The sequence below is a fragment of the Tenrec ecaudatus genome, chromosome X (assembly GCF_050624435.1).
Source record: "Tenrec ecaudatus isolate mTenEca1 chromosome X, mTenEca1.hap1, whole genome shotgun sequence".
Classification (NCBI taxonomy): domain Eukaryota; kingdom Metazoa; phylum Chordata; class Mammalia; order Afrosoricida; family Tenrecidae; genus Tenrec; species Tenrec ecaudatus.
This window is the reverse complement of record NC_134548.1, coordinates 39749744-39769939: the sequence shown is the minus strand read 5'-3', so window position 1 is coordinate 39769939 and position 20196 is coordinate 39749744. Positions and strand designations below refer to the sequence as shown.

Genomic DNA, 20196 nt, shown 5'->3' with positions numbered 1-20196 from the left:
CTGATTTGTATTTTAAAATAAAATCAGGAACTTCACTGACTAGGCAGGAAATCCACCTGCTTTATGCTATAAATAATAATTACAAATCTTTATGACTGCAATCTGAGCTCATTTGGGTGGAAAATTAGTCATTACACAAAATAGGAAGGCTATTTTTTTAAAAATGTGAAAACTCTGTTCTGTTGCCAGCAGAATTTAATAAACTTTCAAGATAATTATTTGGAAACCTGTCTGTGTTTTGTATCAAGCAACAATATACATCATAAAATGAGTTCTTGAAAATATTTTCCAATTCATAAATTGTGGTTGCTGTTATCTTTCATCAAGTGAAAAACAGTAAACTTTGTTGACCAGCAATGACTGTGAGGACGGTGCTGGACTAGGCAGCGGTATTCTGCTGTTATACACGCGGTCACTATGCATCAGAACTGACTCAATGGAACCTAACAAGAACAATTTTAAAAGCATCGTATTTTTTCCAAAAATTATTTTTCTTACTAGTTGTCGAACTACATTTGATATGCCAACTAACATTAGCATTATGAGACATGGTCATTATTTCTCATAAAAGAAAACAAACTTAAATGTTTCTTTTATAAATCCTAAACTAGAACTCTGCCAATTCATCTCTGATTATTAGCAATAAATGATGCATATTTTATCCTTTAAAAATTAGTATTACACAAGTCAAACATGTATTTATCTTTTTCATTATAGAACTTCATTCTTCCCAGTATCAAAATATGAGAGATAATTATAGATTCATCTGCAGATGTAAGAAATTAAATCCCTGCACTCTTTATCCATTTATCTTCAGTGGTGATAATTGCAATACTGTAACACAATATCATAACCCTAATATTTACATTAACATAGTCAAAAGAAAGAAAACTTCCATCACAAGGATCATTTCTGACCAATAGTAGTCAATCCCAATACCCCCTCCACTCACTATGCCTGAAAATTTAGACCACTTATTTGTTTGCCACTTTCACAATTCTGTCATTTCTAATCAGTTTGTGATCTTTGGGGGCCAGCTTTTAGTCCCCTCCACAAAGCCCAGGGTCATATGTGGAATGCCTTCTAATACACCCAGAGAGTAGGTGCTTTACTGAAAGCTGTACATCCTGCTATTTTCCTTTCCCTCCTAGCAGTATTTATCCTGATAGAAGCTGGGGTTAGTATCACAGTGGCATTTAAATGTGATAAAATGAGTAACATTCAGGGATGGCTCTTCTGGATCTATCAAGAGGACAAGGTCACTGGTCTGCCCAATTGCTAAAGGAAAGGAAATTGAATATAGCTACTAGAATTCACGCACACAAATCACAACTAAAGCTAATACACTATATAAATAAAAACTGAATATAAGTATATGCATCTATATTAAAAGGTGTTGAGTGTCTTGCTTACTCTAAATATAAAAAAACCTAGAATTGATTTTTTTATAAAATGCATTCATCATTTCCCTCCTGTAAGGTAACTGGAAAAAATGTAAATCTAACCCCTTTGGTAATATTAAATTCTAACTTTCCTATAGAACTGGTGGCAGTAGAGATTTTGTGTACTTATTTCCCATACACAGCTATGATGGCAACTTGTATCCATTTGATCTTACTTTTGGAATGAAATGTATACATGGATAACAGCTTGAAAAATGATAACAATTCCAGTTCAGGTGTAATTGGATTTTTGACATATTAGATAGAGCTCTGATTATATTTGACAGATGCAATTTTATTTTCATTTTAAACCCTTCTTAGCTAACATATTTGTTAGTCTTAGACTTTTTCTGCTCTAAGTTGACAGAAGATTTTAATTAACCTTACTGACAATGTAATAGCTAGGGTGGAATTAGAGCCTGATATTACTTGTATCCGTACAAAAATAAACATAATGTGAGATTTAATATTTATATTTTTTACTATAGGATTTTGTTTTTCTAAGAATGTACCAGACTGGCTAAAGGAGATGGCATGAAATATCATTTAGTTCATCAGTCCAAGATTGAAAAAATTGTGTACAAAATTATAATGTCTCTTAAAAATGAATGAACATTGTTACAAACTTTCTAATATAGCTTCTATCTCTCTGCTGAAATTACCCATCTAATCTTTCATGGGGCCAGCTTTCCAAAATTTAACCATATCAGTCATAAACCCATGGTCATTGTGTCAATTTGAGTCATAGTGACCCAAGGGTGTGAATCTGAACAAAACAGATAGCCACATCTATTGCTTCTGGGGTGGCTTGTGGGTTTGAACCACCAACCTTGCGTATTCACAGTACAATGTTTACCCAATAGCACCACTACAGTCATCATTATTTTGAATAGCCTACCAGTCAGTTCCAACAAATGTGTTATGTCAGTTTGATTCTGATGACTTTTTTTCTCTTGTGCGTTGTTATATATTTATTTAGTCTTACCCTTTGTATGCTTCAATTTGTTGTTTTTACTGAGAGTGGTACATTTTATTTACTGTGGGGCTAGTATGTCAATATATTTTTCTCAATGCTTGATGTGCTCTCTCTTTTGTATTTTCTTGCTGTACCTCAATAGTGAGTCTGTCTGTTGTGACTCGTTCAGAGATACTTGAGGGCTTATTAGCCTGGTAGTGGGATTCGTAAGGACAGTATTCTGTGTTGTTTTTATTAAGCCTTATTGTTATGCTGGTACCATGTCCCCCTGATCCCTTCTTATATTTATTGTTCCTCTGGCCGTTCTAGTTTTATGCCTTACATGTATTTTCCCCAAAAAAAGTCTTCATAGAAAAAATGGAATTAAAAGGTTCAAAATAAGCATATAAACTTTAGCTCTCAACAATGCTATGTCAAGGTCAAGACACTTTTGTTAAGTAAGGATACAAGCCAGTCTATTCCTAAAGATTAAAGGGTACTGAGAATTTAATCATGTCAATACAGTCTCTTTAACATATTGTTAACTGAGGAAGAATGGATGTCATTAAAAGAGATTTTTATGTTTTTAGTTTTTCAGACTAGGAAACAAAGTCAGAAGACGTCAAATCAGATGTGTAAGGTGAGAGCCTAATGCTTTTCCGTCAAAACTCTCCCCAAATGCCCTTACTGATAGGAGGCAGGAGTAGTGGCATGATTCTGGTAAAGAAGGACCCTTGGATAAAGCTTTCCAGGGCATCCTCCAGCTAAAGCTTTGGCTGATTTTCTCAAATCACTCTCAAAACAAGATTGTTATTGTTCTCTGCCCTCCCCAAACTAAACGGCAAAATACCTTGAGCATTAAAAACAGCACTAAATACTGTTGCCACGAACTTTTCACTAGTCTACTTTTGCTTGAACTGAATCACTTCCATCTCTTAATTTGTGATTGTGTTTTGTCTTCAGGATTGTACTGGTTCAATCTCCTGATCAGATTCTTCCAAGAAGTTTCAGAATCTTGATTTCACCGGTTTAAATTTTTTATTGCAGCTGATCTGGGCACAATAGTTTTAAGATGATGCAACTTAAAATTTTCAGTCAGACTTGTGTTGAGTGAACCAATGGAGATGTCTACGGCTATTGTTTCTCATGTTAATCTAGGTCCACTTCAGTTAGAGCAAGGGCACGATTGTTTTTCCCAAATTAAAATGATGTGGATGTTCTACCTCTGTGGGCTTCATCTTGAACACTGTTTCCAAAACCAAACTCACTGCAATCGAGTAAAGGCTGACCCATAGTGGGCCCCTGAGGGTTTCTGAGACTAACTGTTAATGGGAGTCGAAAGCCCAGTCTTCCTCCCACAGAGATGCTGGTGGTTTCAAACTACTCACCATGCAGATCACAGCCCAATGCGTAACCACTACACAACCAGGGCTCTTAAAATAAGTTACCCATTTGTAAACTGCTGATTTCTTTGTGACATTGTTCACATAGGATTTTCATAAATCATCAGTGATTTTCACCATATTCCACTGAAGCTTCACCATAAATTTGTTCTCTTTTCTTGATTCAACTTTAGCAGAATTCATATTGCTCTGATAGGGGCTCTTTCAATCTGATGTTTTATCCTTCTAAGTGCCTCAAACTAGATACTGTTTAAACATGTTTTAACAATTTTGAATTTGTTTTCTTTGATGGCAAAATACAAAAGGATATCCAGGGTTTTTTTTCCCCCTAATGCGAATTTACCATTTTATAGACATATCAACTCTCTGTAAATTTACCTATTTTGGATTTCAAATAGAGAAAAAGATACGAAACATAAATAAATAAATATATCCAACAACGATAATATAAAAGAGGGAAAAATCTCAGTATTACAGGAAAAATATTAAAAACAGGAACAAATATAAAATAGGTCAAAAGGGAGATCATACTATTGGACTTCAGCAGTAATAGACTTCTCCCTCGTCTTTTTCCTTTCCCCCAGCTGAAATGAGTGTTCTGGAATAGACTAAATGTTACCGTATTTGTTGTTCTTTCTATTGTTGTTAGCTACTGTCAAATGGATTCAATCTCATGGCAATAACAAGTGCGCAGACTGTGAAAAGGTTAAGATACGTGTTCCATAAGGAATACAGCATAGTTTTACAGTCTGTGGAAAAAATTGAAACATATCCTGAATTTTCCCCAAATAGTCTGAAAGCCGCTTCTCTAGGGAGAAGAGTTCAGAAGAATTTCACAGCCTGCTTTTCTTTTCCTCCAGAGAAGCTGCTTTTCTTCCTCTCCATGTCTTCAGAACAAGTGTGATTCCTGACTAGTCTCTCCAGTCTTTTCTGTGAATGCCAGTGGAATTTTTTTGGGGAAAGAACTTTCAAGAAGGGTGCCATTCTCCCTGTATCTTCAACACCACACGATTCGCCACTATCTTCCCAAAGCACGTTCAGTGTCCCAATTCTCCACCCAAGTACATCAGGGCTTACTATCTGTAGGCACCAGCTTTGCTAAGATGTTGAGCCAGCTGGTATTCCTACAATTTCAGTTCTCTTTCTCCTGTGACTTGGCTGGTGGATTCAAATCTCTGTCAATTTAGTTAGCAGCCAAGCAGCTTAATCACTGTCAACCCGAATTTCTCATTAACCAAACCCAAACCACTTGCATCAAATTGATTCTCACTTACAGCAACTCTATATACGATTTGTAAGACTATAAATCTTGATGGGAGCAAATAATCATTTGCACAAATAATGCTATTAACTTCATATATAATTTCATTTAACATTTTTTCACACGCACAATTGTGTTTGTATAAAATTAACCTGTTAAGTAAAATTGATAAGTTAATGTTCAAAATGGAGTCCAGGAAGGTCCAAGCAAACACAGCTTAGACATGTTATAGCCAAACTCAGAACAGATTTTTCTGACTACAAGTCTGAAGCTCAATCTCTGCATCTTGACTTCTTTCTGAAAGCCCTAAATCTAATTTTACATGTATTTAGATTTGTAAACTAACATCTAATTTAGAATTTGTGGGAGGATGGCCTGTATATCTGCTCCTATAAAGATTCGAGCCTAGGGAATGCTACAGGCAGTTATACTTTGTCACATGGGATTGCAAGGAGTCAAAATCAACTGGACTAATGTTATGCGTCCACCAACTTGTTTTTAAAATGTTGCACAGAAGATCCGGAAAAAAATGGTACATTTCAAAATTTGTAGTGCCATTTGATTGCTTCTCAATAAGAGAGAAAAAATAACTGCAAGTATTCAACATGTGTTGACTTTCTAGGATGTCTTCTGAACTCAACATTCACTTACACCTTGGTCTCATTTTTGCCTACTTGACTTAATTAAATATGTGGGAGAGAATGAGATTTAAAATGGAGATCCTGTAAGTAAAGCTTCTTCACCGACAAGAAAACTGTTGGGTTTCCTCCTGTCTGGTTCATGTTATTAGTTATGAATGTTAGTAAACGAGCAATGAACCCCAAAAAGTATCTAACTATAGTAGTCTGGAATTCATTCTAAGGAAGAAAACCCTTAGAAAACACTTTTTTTCCCCTTACTGGAACACACAGGGTTGGAGTGCTTCTTGCAATGGGAAAAAGTCAATGTTTAAAGTTGTAATCTAGTTCAAGCTCTAACTATATAGAGTTCACTTTTATTTAAGAACTTCATAAATGCACTAAAATTTTCAAAAGAAAACTCATGAAATGTGTGCAGATAGCATTCCTACTCATGTTCTTTAGTCATACATAGCACAAAATGTTGGTACACTTAGGTGGAGACTGAGATGATGCACAGGAAACCTGCTACTGGGGAGTGCAGCAGCTGCACTCCCATGCAGCGGGATCTATGTTCGGCACTTATACTCATTGCCATCCAGTTTATTCTGCCTTCTAGTGCCCCGACATGTAGGACATGTGTAACTACTTCTTTGGGATCCAAGACTATAACTTTTGATGGGAGTTGAAAGCCTCAGCTCTCACCCTTGGAGGGGGCTAGTGGTTTTAAATGGTTGACCTTGAGGTTAGCAGTCTAACACATAAACACCCCCATGCATTAAGTGCTATGACATTGTACTACTCAACATCTCAAGCAGACACTATTTTGTAAGTCACATCTTATGTTCTATCGAATGGAAAATCAAGAGAATGACAATATATACATACATATCAACCAAATTCAATAGATGTACTAGGTTCCACTACCTCTGGTTTTTATCAAATTATTAAAATTTGCTTCATAAATTTACAATTATATATCTTGAATTTATATTAAATGCTTATTAGAACAGACAAATATTTCATTATCTGTTAAATGCAACAACACAAGAATAACAGAATATAAGGTAGAAAGCTCATACCTCGTAGACTGCTCATAGAGCTAAATCTAAAAGCAGAATGGTGATGCAAGTAGTCATTCCAGTAAGGATCGAGGCTGAGTGCCTCGAATGATTCCTGATCTAATAAAAATAATAAATTAAAAGATATTAGACATCAACGTTCTTCAAACAGAAAAATACTCGTGGAGGTTAAAAAGTAATCAAATGTCTCTTAATGGAAGACTTCTGAGAGTAACATTTAAAAAATATATTTTAAATGTGATTTCATTGACATTTGCTTTTGAACAACATATTGGCAATGTAAATTGGTTTCCCTTTAATTTGATAAACTTTCATAAATCAACTAATAAGTTTTGAATTTTAATATAAACTACTTCAAATTGAATGAATAATATTGAGACCCTCTGTGAATTCATGATCATAGTTTGTATTACACATAAATGCATAAACATTCATGAAATTTTCCATACAACAACAACAACAAAAATGTCATGGCCATCAAGTTGATTCTGACTCATAGGGACCTTATAGGACAGGGTAGGACTGTCCCAGTGGTTTCCAAGGCAGTAACTCTTGGTTTTGAACTGATGACCTTGCAATTAGCAGCCCAACTCATAACCACTATGAGACCAGAGTTCTTTTATGCCACTTTATGTGCAAATTAACATTTACTCAGCTTTAATGTTAAGTATGAAATGTATACTTGCATACATTGTATAATGTTAAGTATAAAGTATAATGTTAACTATAAAGTATAAAATACAAAATATATAACAATCAATCGTCCAGACATACTTGCTGGGTATGATTACATAATAAGTCCTTGCTTTTGGTGAGACCATAAAATATTGTTAGGTGCCCTCAGAATGTCTCAACGTATAGCAACCCCATGTACATCAGAAGGAAACAATGTCCCTGTGCTGACTTGTGCCATCCTCAGAAACATTGCTATGTTTAAGACCAGTATTATAGCCATGTCAGTCCACTTTATTAAAGGCCTTTCTTTCTTCTGCTGCCCCTCCACTTTAACAAGGATGATATCTTTCTACAGACACAGCCCCTCCTGTTGATATGTCCAAAATATAAGACAAAATCTTGCCATCCTCACTTTTAAGGAGCATTCTGGCTCTACTTCTTCCAACACTGATTTGACTTTTTTTCATTCGATATTCTTCACTAGTACCGTAATAAAGAGACACCAATCCTTCAGTCATTCATACTCACTGTCTAGCTTTTGTATGCAAATGAGTAATGCAAAATACCATGGCTAGGATCAGGAGTGTACCTTAGTCTTCAAAGTACCATCTTTGCTTTTGAACATTTTATAGTTAAAAGATAAAAGCCTCTTGAGAAAAGATACAACTAATTTTATGTATAATGTATCAGACACCAGTTGAAGCTGTTCTTGAAAAGAATAATGGAGACAATAGTACCTTATATGCATTTACTGTTTTGCCCAACAATCCTACTTCTAGAATTGTATCTTAAATATCAACTCCATTACTATGAGTTGATTCCAATTCATATGGAAGCAAAGTACAACTTCTTTTTAAGGTGGAGCTTCGAATGGATTTGAACAGCTGACCTTTTATTAGAAGGCAAGTGCTTAATCATTAGTGCACCGGGGCTCTTTATCTTAAATATCTATCTCTTCAAGCATGAAACAAGATACATATAAGGCCATTCATGGATTCATTATTTAGAGATCTAAATATTAAAATGGCCAATATATTAGAAGACTGTATATAACTGGTTCTAAAACAAAATGACATTAATAAAATCAAAGATATGGATAAAAAGTGTCTATTAACTGCTTTACAAGGAATTCAGATGTACTGTTAGGTGACATAAGCAAATTTCAGGTGTATTAGTATATTATCTCTGAAAAAAAGATGGGTTATGTATGTGCCTATAGGAACTTATTCCTGTACATGTGTTTTTTTCAAAAAGACCAGCGTGGATTAAGTAGAATCAAATTAAGAGAGTTACCTACACTGTAGGCTGAAATGGGATGGATGGCATAGGAATGAGAAGAGATCATTCATGCCATCTCATAGGATCATCCCCCAATACCAATTAATTATAGTTTAATTTAGAAATTGCTGAATTGATGTATGTTTTGTTGTGTATATTTTCAACCTCAGCAATAACATAATTATATTTTAAAATGTATAAACAAAAGTTTACCTTTACCGGGTAAAAAATTTTGTCAGAGAGAACCTCAACCAAGTGAGCACACTGAGCATCCCCAATAAGGAGACTAACATTCTGTGCCTCCTGATGCATTGCAATGAGAAGTATAGTGTGTCTCCTATGTGGTTCTCATGAAAAGGATTTACTCTCGATTGAATGATGAGGAAACAGTATATTGTAGAACAATACGCAACAAAACTGACTTGGGCTTTCCAAAATTTCAATTAACATTCATTACAATTATTCTCAATAACTTTCTCACATCTTAGTGTTTAGTTATTTGCTGGGAAATTTGGAATGGTTGGTAGGAAAGTTGGAGCACTGAAATGATTACCAGTTTATTTCTCATCCTACTTAGGCTGTTATATTTATTTTCACATTATATATACGTATTAAATCAATGTTAGATCTACACATGTGATAACGACTTTGAGGTTCACAACTCAAACTCATTGTCACCTAACCAGTACACCACCGGGAGTCATTTTGAGTACTTTGAGGTTATGTTGGAGAAAGACCTTGTTCTAAGACAGTGTTTTCCAAAGTGGGTGATACTGCCCCCTGGGAACTGTCAGGTGGTTGCATAAACACATGCCTACACTTTAAAATAATTAAATAAAAAAATTCAAGTTCGAGATCCAGGTTACCTACATTTTCCATTTAGTCAGACGAGAAACATAAAATGATACTTGTTTTAGTCTACAATTTTAGCAACTATGTAACTTGAATTTCATGGAATAGTCTTTGTTTTAGGTATTCTGTGTGACTTGTTTCCCATCTCATAGTTGAGTGACGGAAGATGGAGAAATGTGTTCTGTTTTTATACGCTGTGGGTTTCTGATAGTGTAATTTTTTACTGGAGTAGAAAACCTTAACATTTTTTTGTATTTTATTTTCCTTTTTTCCATATTATTTTTTATTTAATTAAAGTAAGCCATTTCTTGCTCCCGACTGCTGAGGGAGTTTGAACAGTCGACTTTCATTTAGCATAGGAGTGCAAATTGTTTGCACCACCTAGGCATCTCTAATGTTAATTGCAAGGTTGGTGGTTCAAACCCACCAGTCTCTCCATGGGAGAAAGCTGAGAGGATTTACAATCTCCGAAGTCCCATGTAGGGTTGTGATGAGTCAGAACTCACTTGATGGATGTGGGTTTTGAAGGGGAGAGACCTCTAAAATGTATACTAAGTCTAAACTATTTAATTCTGGAAAAGAAATGTTTGATTAACAGATATGAAATACTACCTGTGAAACATAAGAAAAAGAGCTTACTTGTTAATGAAACATTGATGAAAACATCTTCATGAGTGGGATTAGTGAAATGTATAACAACCGATGACTGAAGATGGAGAAATGTTGTAACATGTTCTGTCTTTAGAGGCTCAGGGAAGAGTCCCACCCCAGTGAGGAAAAATTTCCAATCTTTGAACTGTTTAAAGAAAAACATGCATAACATATTTGTTTACACATATACATTGTATTGGCTATGGTGAAGATATTTAATATACCTACAATTTCAGAAAATACATTTTGCGTTAATCTTTTAATGTGTGCCTTATTTTCTTTTCCATATTATTTTTTATTTAATTGAATAATCAACTGATATGCAACATATACAGAAGTCTCTTTAAAAGCAAATGTATATAACTTCAGACCATATTATTTATTTCCATTACGTAGTTTAATGTGTGTTCTCTGTTCAAATTATCTGTAAGTGTGACTTGAAAATTGTGTAAAGAAGATAATATAGGGGAGTCCGTGGTGGGGTAGTGGGTTACTGGTTGGGATGCTAACCAACAGGTCAGCAGTTTGAACCCACCAGCTGTTCCGAGGAAGAGAGTTGAAGCTTTGAACTCCCGTATAGATTCACAGCCTTGGACGCCCACAGGGGTGGTTCCACTCTGCAGGATCCCGTCACTAGGAGTCAGAATCGACCCAATGGCATTTACTTTGTTTGCTATCTTAAAAATTATTTTTACTTCAGTTGCATCACATTGCAAAATTCTGCCCCCAAATGTTCTTTTTCTATTCATTGAGCATAAAAGCATCTCAATTGACTTGGTGGCAGTGATGTGCTTTGGTTTGAGATTACAGGAGACTGCAACTAATTTTCTAGGCATTCCCTACTTCTGCACTGAACATTTCACATTTTTACAGATGAATGAAGAGGTCATTAATGCCACTGAATAGTATGAATGAAAAGTGCTGAATGGGCCAATGTTGTCTTACCTTTATTTTTACAACAATGAAAAAAAAGAAGTTACCTAAAATACCTCAGTCAACAATAACTCAGTTTATACTTCCCAAAATATATAAATGTTTCCAAACACATTCCAACAAAATGAAGAAACCTGTGTAAAGATGGCGCTATACTAGGAAAAGTAGTGGTTCAAAATCCATAAAAAGTTTCTCTGAGTATGGAAAATTGTAGGTAATGTCTATCTATCTAGCTACAATCTTTGTCATCTATCAAGCTATATATAACTACAAATAAACTTATATTTTATAAATGTTTTAGTGACTGCATTAATTTTAGAGTTTTTTGATATAATATAAGTTCACAATATGTTCAGTTATGCTCCATAACTAAATGACTGAAAGCAAACATAAATGTTTAATTAACAACTCATTTAAATGAATTATTTCTTTTTGGTTACTTTTCAAATAATTTCTGGGTGACAGAAATTCGTTGACTTACAACTACTGAGATTTAGCCAAAATACAAACGGAAAGTTCTGGAGTGCAAGTTTTTTTCTCTTCCCACAAGTGGCATAGCATAGGATATCTCTACTGTTCTTCTATGTCAAATTTTATTCTGCCATTATTGAACACTAACACCGAACAGATGCCCTAGCATTGCTGTAGATACCCACTTGGGTGCAGAGGGAAATGAAAAAGCAACCTCCTAAGTATAAGCATTTAAAATAAAATATACAATCATTTTAGTCCAGCAGAATCTCAAAGTTTTATAAAGAAGGAAAATCAAGACCTTTCGAAGCTTCATAATGGGAAAACAAGTAGCAGTAAGATTAAATTTGGTTGGATGTTGAGCAGAGCATGTCAGAACCAACAGGACTTTCCAAACACACATGTTACAAGAAGCATGGACTGATGCGAGATTATAAAACTTCTTTAAGTTTACATTGTCCTCCTTCACTTTAGTTATTCTGGCCTTTAGGTCAAGCAAGTCGCATAATCAAAATGAATGAAATAAAGAAGCGAATGATTAGAAAATAAAACAGGGCATCTAAAACTGAACAAAGGAAACCTTGAACAGATGTTTGAGATCAAATGCAGCCCATAATTCCCACATTTGCTGACTCCTATTATTCCCCACGTGCAGTAACACAATCTCATTTGGAGAGTCCGGGGTCACAGTATGTGCTCACAATATGTGTGCCGTTGTGATGTTCCAACCAAATTAATTTGAGGATGCAAAATGTACACAAAACAACTGTGATCTAAAGTTGAGTTTGGCAATGTAGAGCCCTTAACGTGGAACAAAACCCAAAGCACATGAAATGAACAATAGCTCATCGTTGTTTCCTGCAGTTCAGTGAACAGGCCCAATCAGAGAAAGTTAAAGCTTATCCTTACTGCAAAGCTGATTTTAGACAAGTCAGCTACTCAGCTGTGTCAGCTCAGACACATTTAATCGATGAAAATGAAATCAAGAGAAGGAGAAAATATGTATTTAACCTCACTCCTCCCCCTGCCCACTACCACCCAACCATGGATGAAAATTTATTGCAAAACTTTAGACCTAGAAAAATAAACCCTGGAGTTTTAGTTTAAAAACACACAAACGAAAATTTCCTAAGAGGACTGCATAAACATGACCTATACTATATTTCCAAAAGTTCATTCAATGAATACTTTACAGTGAACTGGTTTTGTTATCAAAGAGCACTGGCTGGGTAAATTAAAACAAAAGAGGAAAACATACATGATTCAGGGATAAAAAGAACAGGAAGAAAATCAAAAAAGTCAGAACAATGCATTCAATAGGTCAAAGGGGGCTGGACCCAGTGGCTCAAAGGATGAGTTATTGATTCAAGTCTAGCCAAAGCAGGCTCCTATAAGCCTGCTGAAATGAAGCATCAGTGCTCAACTGGTCCACACAAGATTGAGTTGATTATTTACTTCTTTAATGTCTTCTGTGTTTGATAAACACTATCCCTTTTAACTTCTAATTGGATTTTTCTAAAGCTCTTAAGATGCTGACCTGCCAAACAATCCTTAAAAAGAGGTGATTTCTATAGAAATGTGAGTAATAAAATTGTCCTCAATAATTAAGAGGAAGGAGCTCTATCCCTCCTACACTTGATCTAAGTCAAAAGGCTCAGAAGCAGTTGTGGCTTTATCCCTCCTATGAAGCACTTAAAAGTGTATCATGTTAAAATAATAATCACTACTATACTGCCTGCTCTGTTTTAAGGGTTACTTTGGCTTTTGATATTATTTCTGAGAACTAAATTTCCTTCCAGTGTTTGTTCCAAGTCATATATAAAAGATGGCTTCAGAGAGTTCTTGGAAAATAAAGTTAATGGGAATTTCCCATCAGCTTTTTGAAGCCCCTTGTATGTCAGTTATACTTGAGGCAATGGAACAATCTCATTTTTCTGAAGATGGAGTACACCGTTTTTAAACAGGACAACACTACAGTTAGCCACAGGCCCTGTACTGACTTAGGAACCCTGCAATGTATTTGATTCCACAGCCCCTCCAATGGCTGGGATTGTGGCTTCTTCATGCCCTCAGATATAAAACACATACCTCTCCATATACTTTCCTTCCAGTGAAGACTTAAAGAAGTAAACGGCAATAAAATTATATGAGTATAATATTATATAAATTTTTGTTGGCACTAAGAACATTACAATCATTGGGCAAATAAGTAGAAAGCTGTGCAAAGCAGTCCTGAAATGAGCTAAAGGCAGGCACCCTGCGTTCAGCTCCCAGCTCAGCCTTACTGCTTCCCTTCTCTGTCGGAGCTTCTTAATGTGTGTAATAGGATTGTAATAAAAATATTTCCATAATAGGACCATGGCGCAAATGAACTGAAGTAAACTTTAGAGTGACATATGTGTATTTATAGGTACTTAAAATTATGAGTATTATATTTTATTATTATTATTGTTATTCAAGTACATGATACAGATTAAATAGAGTGGAAACATAGTACAAATAAACACATCATATTTCTACATCTTTATAACTACATTCATGAAAAGCTGAGTAATAAAACCCAAGTCCAAAGATTAAACAATGTCAGAGATGTGGCATTACATTAAATTATTGATCTTTCAAATCTGGATGTTGACTCTTCCTCATTTAAGCAATCTAAAACCATAAACATTCAGAGATTTTGTAATGTCATTAATTTGGCTTTGTTCAAGCACATCATACCTGGGAGCAGCTGAAGTTGATGACAGCTTTGTGGGACATTCTACCTAGTCCAGATGGATGGAAATACACAGCTACTTCTGAGGTGGTATAAGGCTGGATGGTAAGCTGGGCAGATACACAAAGAAGCAAGAGAGAAACAATAGTCACTACCCTGTGATGCCTTGCATGCATTCTGCTCCCATTTTCGCTTGTGGCACTGGTAAATTGGCCTGCGATAGAGAGTGTTGGCTAATGCTCACTGCACGTTCACCCCAAGACGCCGGTCATATGAAGTTACATGCTGTGTAAAACTAAATCAGGCTTAATTTTGTAAGTTGAGATAAAACCACAAATAAAGAAAAATGCCTTTTATTCTTAAGCCCATAGTTCATCAACCATGCCATGGTTCCCAACAAACCACCAAGACTCTAAGCTGTATGCTTGGAGTCAAAATATGAGCAGGTGGAAGACCTTCTTTAGTGGTCAACGAAGTTTTCCTCATCTTTCTACCACACACATTGGGAACAAGATCGCAATCTGCTGGAAGAATGTGAGTCTGCTGGTGGCACAAGAGTTAAATATTGGGCTACTAACTGAAAGTTCCGTAGTTTGAACTCACTAGCTGCTCAGTGGGGAAAGAAAACAGTTTGCTTTCATAAAGATTTATACTTTGGGGAATCCCATGGAGCAATTTCATTCTGGTCTCCGGGTAGGCTAATGAGCCCTAGTGGTATAGTGGTTTACGTGCTGGGTTTTGAATGATAAGGTTGGCTGTTTGAACCCACCAGCTGCACCTCCAGAGACCAATGAAGCTTTCTACTCCCTTAACGATTTACAGACTCAGAAAACTACATGGGCAGTTCTACTTTGCGCTACTGGGTCACTGTGAATCAAAATTAACTGGATGGCATCGAGTTGACTTTTTTTTTTTTTACAGAATAGCTATGAGTCAGAATTGACTTGATGGCATTAGTTTTACTTTGGTTTCAGTCAGTATGAATTTGAATGAACTATTTAGGGACAGTGAAAAAAGTCAGTGATTATCACACGTAAGGGGGTGGTGGGCTGAGTACTTAATGTACTCAGAAAGCTGGACTGAGAATAATATATTATTTACTATCATTTACAGTATGCATCTCAAAAATTAGTCAACTATTTTCATTAATATGTTTTGACTGTTAACCTTTGAAAAACTAAGGTTTCAATTTAGTAGGGCTTAAAATGTAGAACTTGGAGCTCAATAAAAACTAATAATGATCATAAAAAGTTCAAACAAACAGTTAAATATTTGTAACAAGGTTATACCCTCATTATATACATCCAGTTTTACTGCTTCAAATACTTTATCTTGGACTATTTTTCCTCTGGCAGTTCAAATATTTATGGATACACTTTCTGAATATAAGTTAAATTTAAGTATTATACAAAATAAACAAGAATGTTTTACAACTTGGAACATATTAAAATAGCTGATTCTCTTTCTTTCACTCTGTTTATCTATATGCATGGCAAGGATGGTTACATGTTCAGATGCTAACCAAAAGATTGGTAGTTTGAGTCCACCAAAAGGAAACTTAAAAAAAAAATTCTGGTGATTTGCTTTGGAAAGGCACAGACAAGAAAGCTCTCTGAAACGCAATTCCAAACCTAACACCGAGGATTATCATGACACAGCTGGAATTGACCCAAGGGACATTGGTAGCATTTGTTATTAAGTATTGTGGAGTCTTTTCGGGCTCATAGCAACCATATGTACAACAGAAGGAATCACTGCAACACTGCCTGGTCCCATGCTAGCCTCACCATTGTTGTCAAGTTGTAGCCACTGTGTCCATCCTTCCCTTTGAGTGCTTTCTTCTTATCTAATGACCCTCGGCTTTACCAAAAATGATATCCTTCTTCAGGAACTTAGTCCCTCCTGATAACATGTCCAAAATATACGAAGTGAGATCTCACCATGAGGTGAAGTCTCACCATCCTCAATTCGAATGAACATTTCTGGCTGTACTTCTTCCAAGATATATTCATTTTTTTCTGGCCCCTCGATAAAACAAATGAATACCTTGGTTGCAACCATGGGCTAAAATGCTGAAGCAATTGAGAGGATTTTGCAGAACCAGGAAATACTCCCTTTTGCTGTCCTGCCTTGTAAGTTCAAACTGACCCAGGCACTTAACAACAACCACCACAGTTTGGCACATTCTGGGAGCTGACAAATAACTTCCTATCATGATATTATTTGCCAACTGGGGTTTACAAAATAGGTGTTAAGAAGACAAAGAAATTATATTGTCGATTTCTTAGGAAGATTTTTTAAAAAGCCACTGTCTGAACATCATAACTACTTAGAATCTTCATGATTCATGTGAGGCTCTTTGATTAAAATACTTTATTGTAAGCATTATTCTAAGTTTTACCCTAAAGTATATTGTTGTGAGCATTCAGTTAATTGTTTGGTATAGATTTTGGAAGCAGTCATGGTCATGGTAAAGTTCCAATCTTTTTATGAAGCAGAAGGAGAAAAGTCATGGAGGCCCATTAACTGATCTTAGTCACTGACCTGGACCCAGGTCTGAAAAAATGGGACAGAAGGAGAGACAGGGGCAGAGTCTGGAAATGAGTAGGGATGTGAGCAGAACCTCAGGAGAGTTTGAAAAGAACTGATCTCCTGGGACTTTGGACACACATCAGAAATGCCGAGTCAAAATCATATTATTGGTAGACTGTTTCATAAATTGATTCCTAAAATGCTCAAAAACAGTACATAACCAGTTTATTTAGAATGATTGTAACTCTTAGATGCATATTATTAAATAATTATATAAACATAATATTGGTTTTTGATAAATCAACATTTTAGTAACATAAAAATCAGTATTTTTAAATTTTAGAAAATATCAACCTTAATAATTCTATGACAATATTCTAGGGTATCATCAAATCATAATTATTAAATATCCTAGCAGTGGTGGGTTAGTTGGTTTTCTCAATGTACTTACTGGACATTTTGGATCAATATCTAGAATGAAATCTCCAGGATTGTTATTTACGGCTTCAACTACTAATGTTTCATGTGTAGGATTGGTCAAGGGAATGGTCTGTACGACACACCTAGGAGAAAAATGAAAGAAAATTAAGTTTCAAAATTACTTATGGAGTTTCAAAATTAAATGATCATCATGAACTAACAACCTTTTTCTAAAATGTTCAAACATCATTGAGAAACAAATTTGATGTTCATGGTTGATGCAAAACTTGAATTTTAACAGCATTCAGTGATTTGGGTTTCAACATTTCAATTTATTTTGTTGACCAGGTCAGTTTCTAACACAGTTGTCATTAATTGAGATAGAAAATTGTTTATATGTGAATCCTTGCAGTTGTTTACATAACTAAGTGAGAGATACATGCTTTATATTTGGTTATACTTAAATAAAACATAACATTTAGTAATATAGAGACCATCCATTCTTCGTTTTCAATTTATTTAGATGACATGTAGCTAACTTTACTACTATAAAAGGTTATTTAGAGAGAAATAGGAAGCTGGCCATGGTCTTCTAAATTTTAATCAATCATCCAGCTAAATTTTTATGTACTCCATGAAATTGAGTTCTTCAAATTTAATCAACATTTAAACCTCAGGCTGTAGCATCTTAATTACTTCACATGTTGTGGTACCAACTCTATACGTTTACTTTCAACGGGTTTTTCAGATATCTATAATTTGGTACATTGTCTATTTAATAGTTTCTCTCTTTTGATTAAATACTAGAGTTCAGTTGCTATATAAAAACAAATTTAAAATAGTTTACAGGTTTCAAAAAGACACGAAGAAAATTTAAGTATATGTCCTCAATGCCCTCATGATGAGAAATAAAATAAATCAATAGAGTGTTTTAAATTGCTTAGAAAAAAATAGAAATGTGAAGAGTTGTCAATGCTTTTTGAAAGTATGAAATAAAATAAAGCATACTTCAGAATTTCAACAACAAAATGCGTAAAATATACTTTTATTTTGGTGGATTAAAGTAATATTGCTGAGAATGAATATGATAATGTTTGAAAAGTAAATTGTGAAATTTACCTTCTACCAATACATAAAAACATTTTAAGTGGCACAAACTCAGAAAGCAAAGCCAAAACTAAAAAAACTGCATGAATCTGTGTGAAAATTTTATGTCAACTTGGCTGGGCCATGATTCTCAGTGGTCTGTTTGTCAGTTAACACCTACTTTATGACCTGTCCTAACACATTTTTTTGTTTTATTTTTTTTGGAGGGGAGGGCATTTCACATTTTAATATTTTTGTGGATTAATTTTTAGCTAACACACTTTAATCACAGCCAGTTAACTGTCAATTCTATGATGAGATAAGATGAGGGTAGAGTACAGCAGCCATACTCAGTTCACAGCCCTGAAGCAATTCATTGACTAAGGGGTGTGACCTGCTTGCAATGCAAGTAGAAAACACTTGCTTTTTACTGGGTCTGGCTTATTGATATCTGGTTCTTTGGACTTGAGTCAATGACTTCCCCTATTGCCCGCTGATCCTGAGAGTTTTCAGTGAGCAGCCATCTGACCTGCAGACCTTGTATTAATTCTCTTCTGCAGTGTTCAGCCTGTCACCTTCCTGCTGCTCTTGGGTTCATCAGTCTCTACAGTCATGTCAGGAGAATGTTCCAGGTTGGAACCTCCGTGGTGTTGGAACTGCCCTCTTCTACAACTGTGTGAATCATTTTCTTGATTTAAATTCCTTTCTATATATACATATATAAGCTTCGCTGGTTTTCTTCTCTAGAGAACATATTGCTTTTGTTGTTGATTTTAGATACCTTTGAGTTGGTTCCGACCCATAGTGACCCCATTCAGAGCAGAATAAAACACAGCACGGTCCTGCACCATCCACACAATTGTTCATATGCCCGAGCCCATTGTTACAGTCACTGTGTCCATCCATCACATTATGGGCTTTCTTCTTTTTCACTGCTCCTTTACTTTATCGAGCATGATGTCCTTCTCCAGAGACTAGTCTCTCCTGACCATAAGTCCCAAGCATATAAGATAAATTCTTGCTATTCTTGGCTTAAAGGAGCACTCTGGCTGTACTTCTTCCAAGATAGATTGGTTTGTCCTTTCGACAGTCCATGGTACTTTGGACTTCTACAGCACCACAATTCAAATGCATCAATTCTTCTTCAGTCTTCCTTATCCAATACCCAATTTTCACACGCATAGGAGGTCATGGAAAATACCATTGCTTTGGTCAGGGGCACTTCAGTACTCAAAGTAAAATCTTTGCTTTTCAATACTTTAAAGAATTCTTTTGCAGCAGATTTACCTAGAGAATCTAGCCTAAGACAATCTCATTTACGTTAGACTAGAAAGAATGAAATGAAAATAATGATTGTCTCATTGTTTAACAGAATTTTTTTAAATTGAATTGGACCTAAGCTACCTTTTCTTTCAGTATTAATTTTACCAATAATTATATATAAACATTGTAGCTACAAATACATATATTGAGGATTGTCGATGATGTCTATAGCATTAAGGGATACAAAAATTTTTTCTAATAGTGGAAAATCCTATTCTAATTTTGGTTCTTTGTTCTCAACAGCCATTATAATCATCCTTACATCAATGTATTTGGATCTTGCACTTAACAGTAGCCCTAATCTAAGAAAACATCATTCTTATGAAGGAGGCCTACTCGATACTTGCCCTAAGGAAGAGATCACTGAAAATATGAGTGTTATAGCAAGGCGTGGTTGTGCCTAGCTGGCAGAAAGAATAATGTATGACGTCTTAAAGGCTTTTCTTAAAACCAGCAGCCATCTAAGTGAGTTGTCAGCTACGTTCATAAGGAAGAAGCA

At 35.3% G+C, this 20196-nt stretch overlaps 1 protein-coding gene across 1 annotated transcript in view; it reads right to left on the bottom strand.

Moving 5' to 3' along the window:
- The window catches only part of CFAP47 (cilia and flagella associated protein 47), a 222767-nt gene that overhangs the window by 30926 nt on the left and 171645 nt on the right, over positions 1-20196 (bottom strand). The window contains exons 54-57 of the mRNA XM_075538347.1: positions 17320-17431; positions 14342-14446; positions 10205-10361; positions 6761-6859 (exon numbers count right to left, since the gene is read on the bottom strand). Of these exons, the coding sequence (XP_075394462.1) occupies positions 6761-6859; positions 10205-10361; positions 14342-14446; positions 17320-17431 (473 nt within the window). The remainder of the gene's footprint in view (positions 1-6760; positions 6860-10204; positions 10362-14341; positions 14447-17319; positions 17432-20196) is intronic.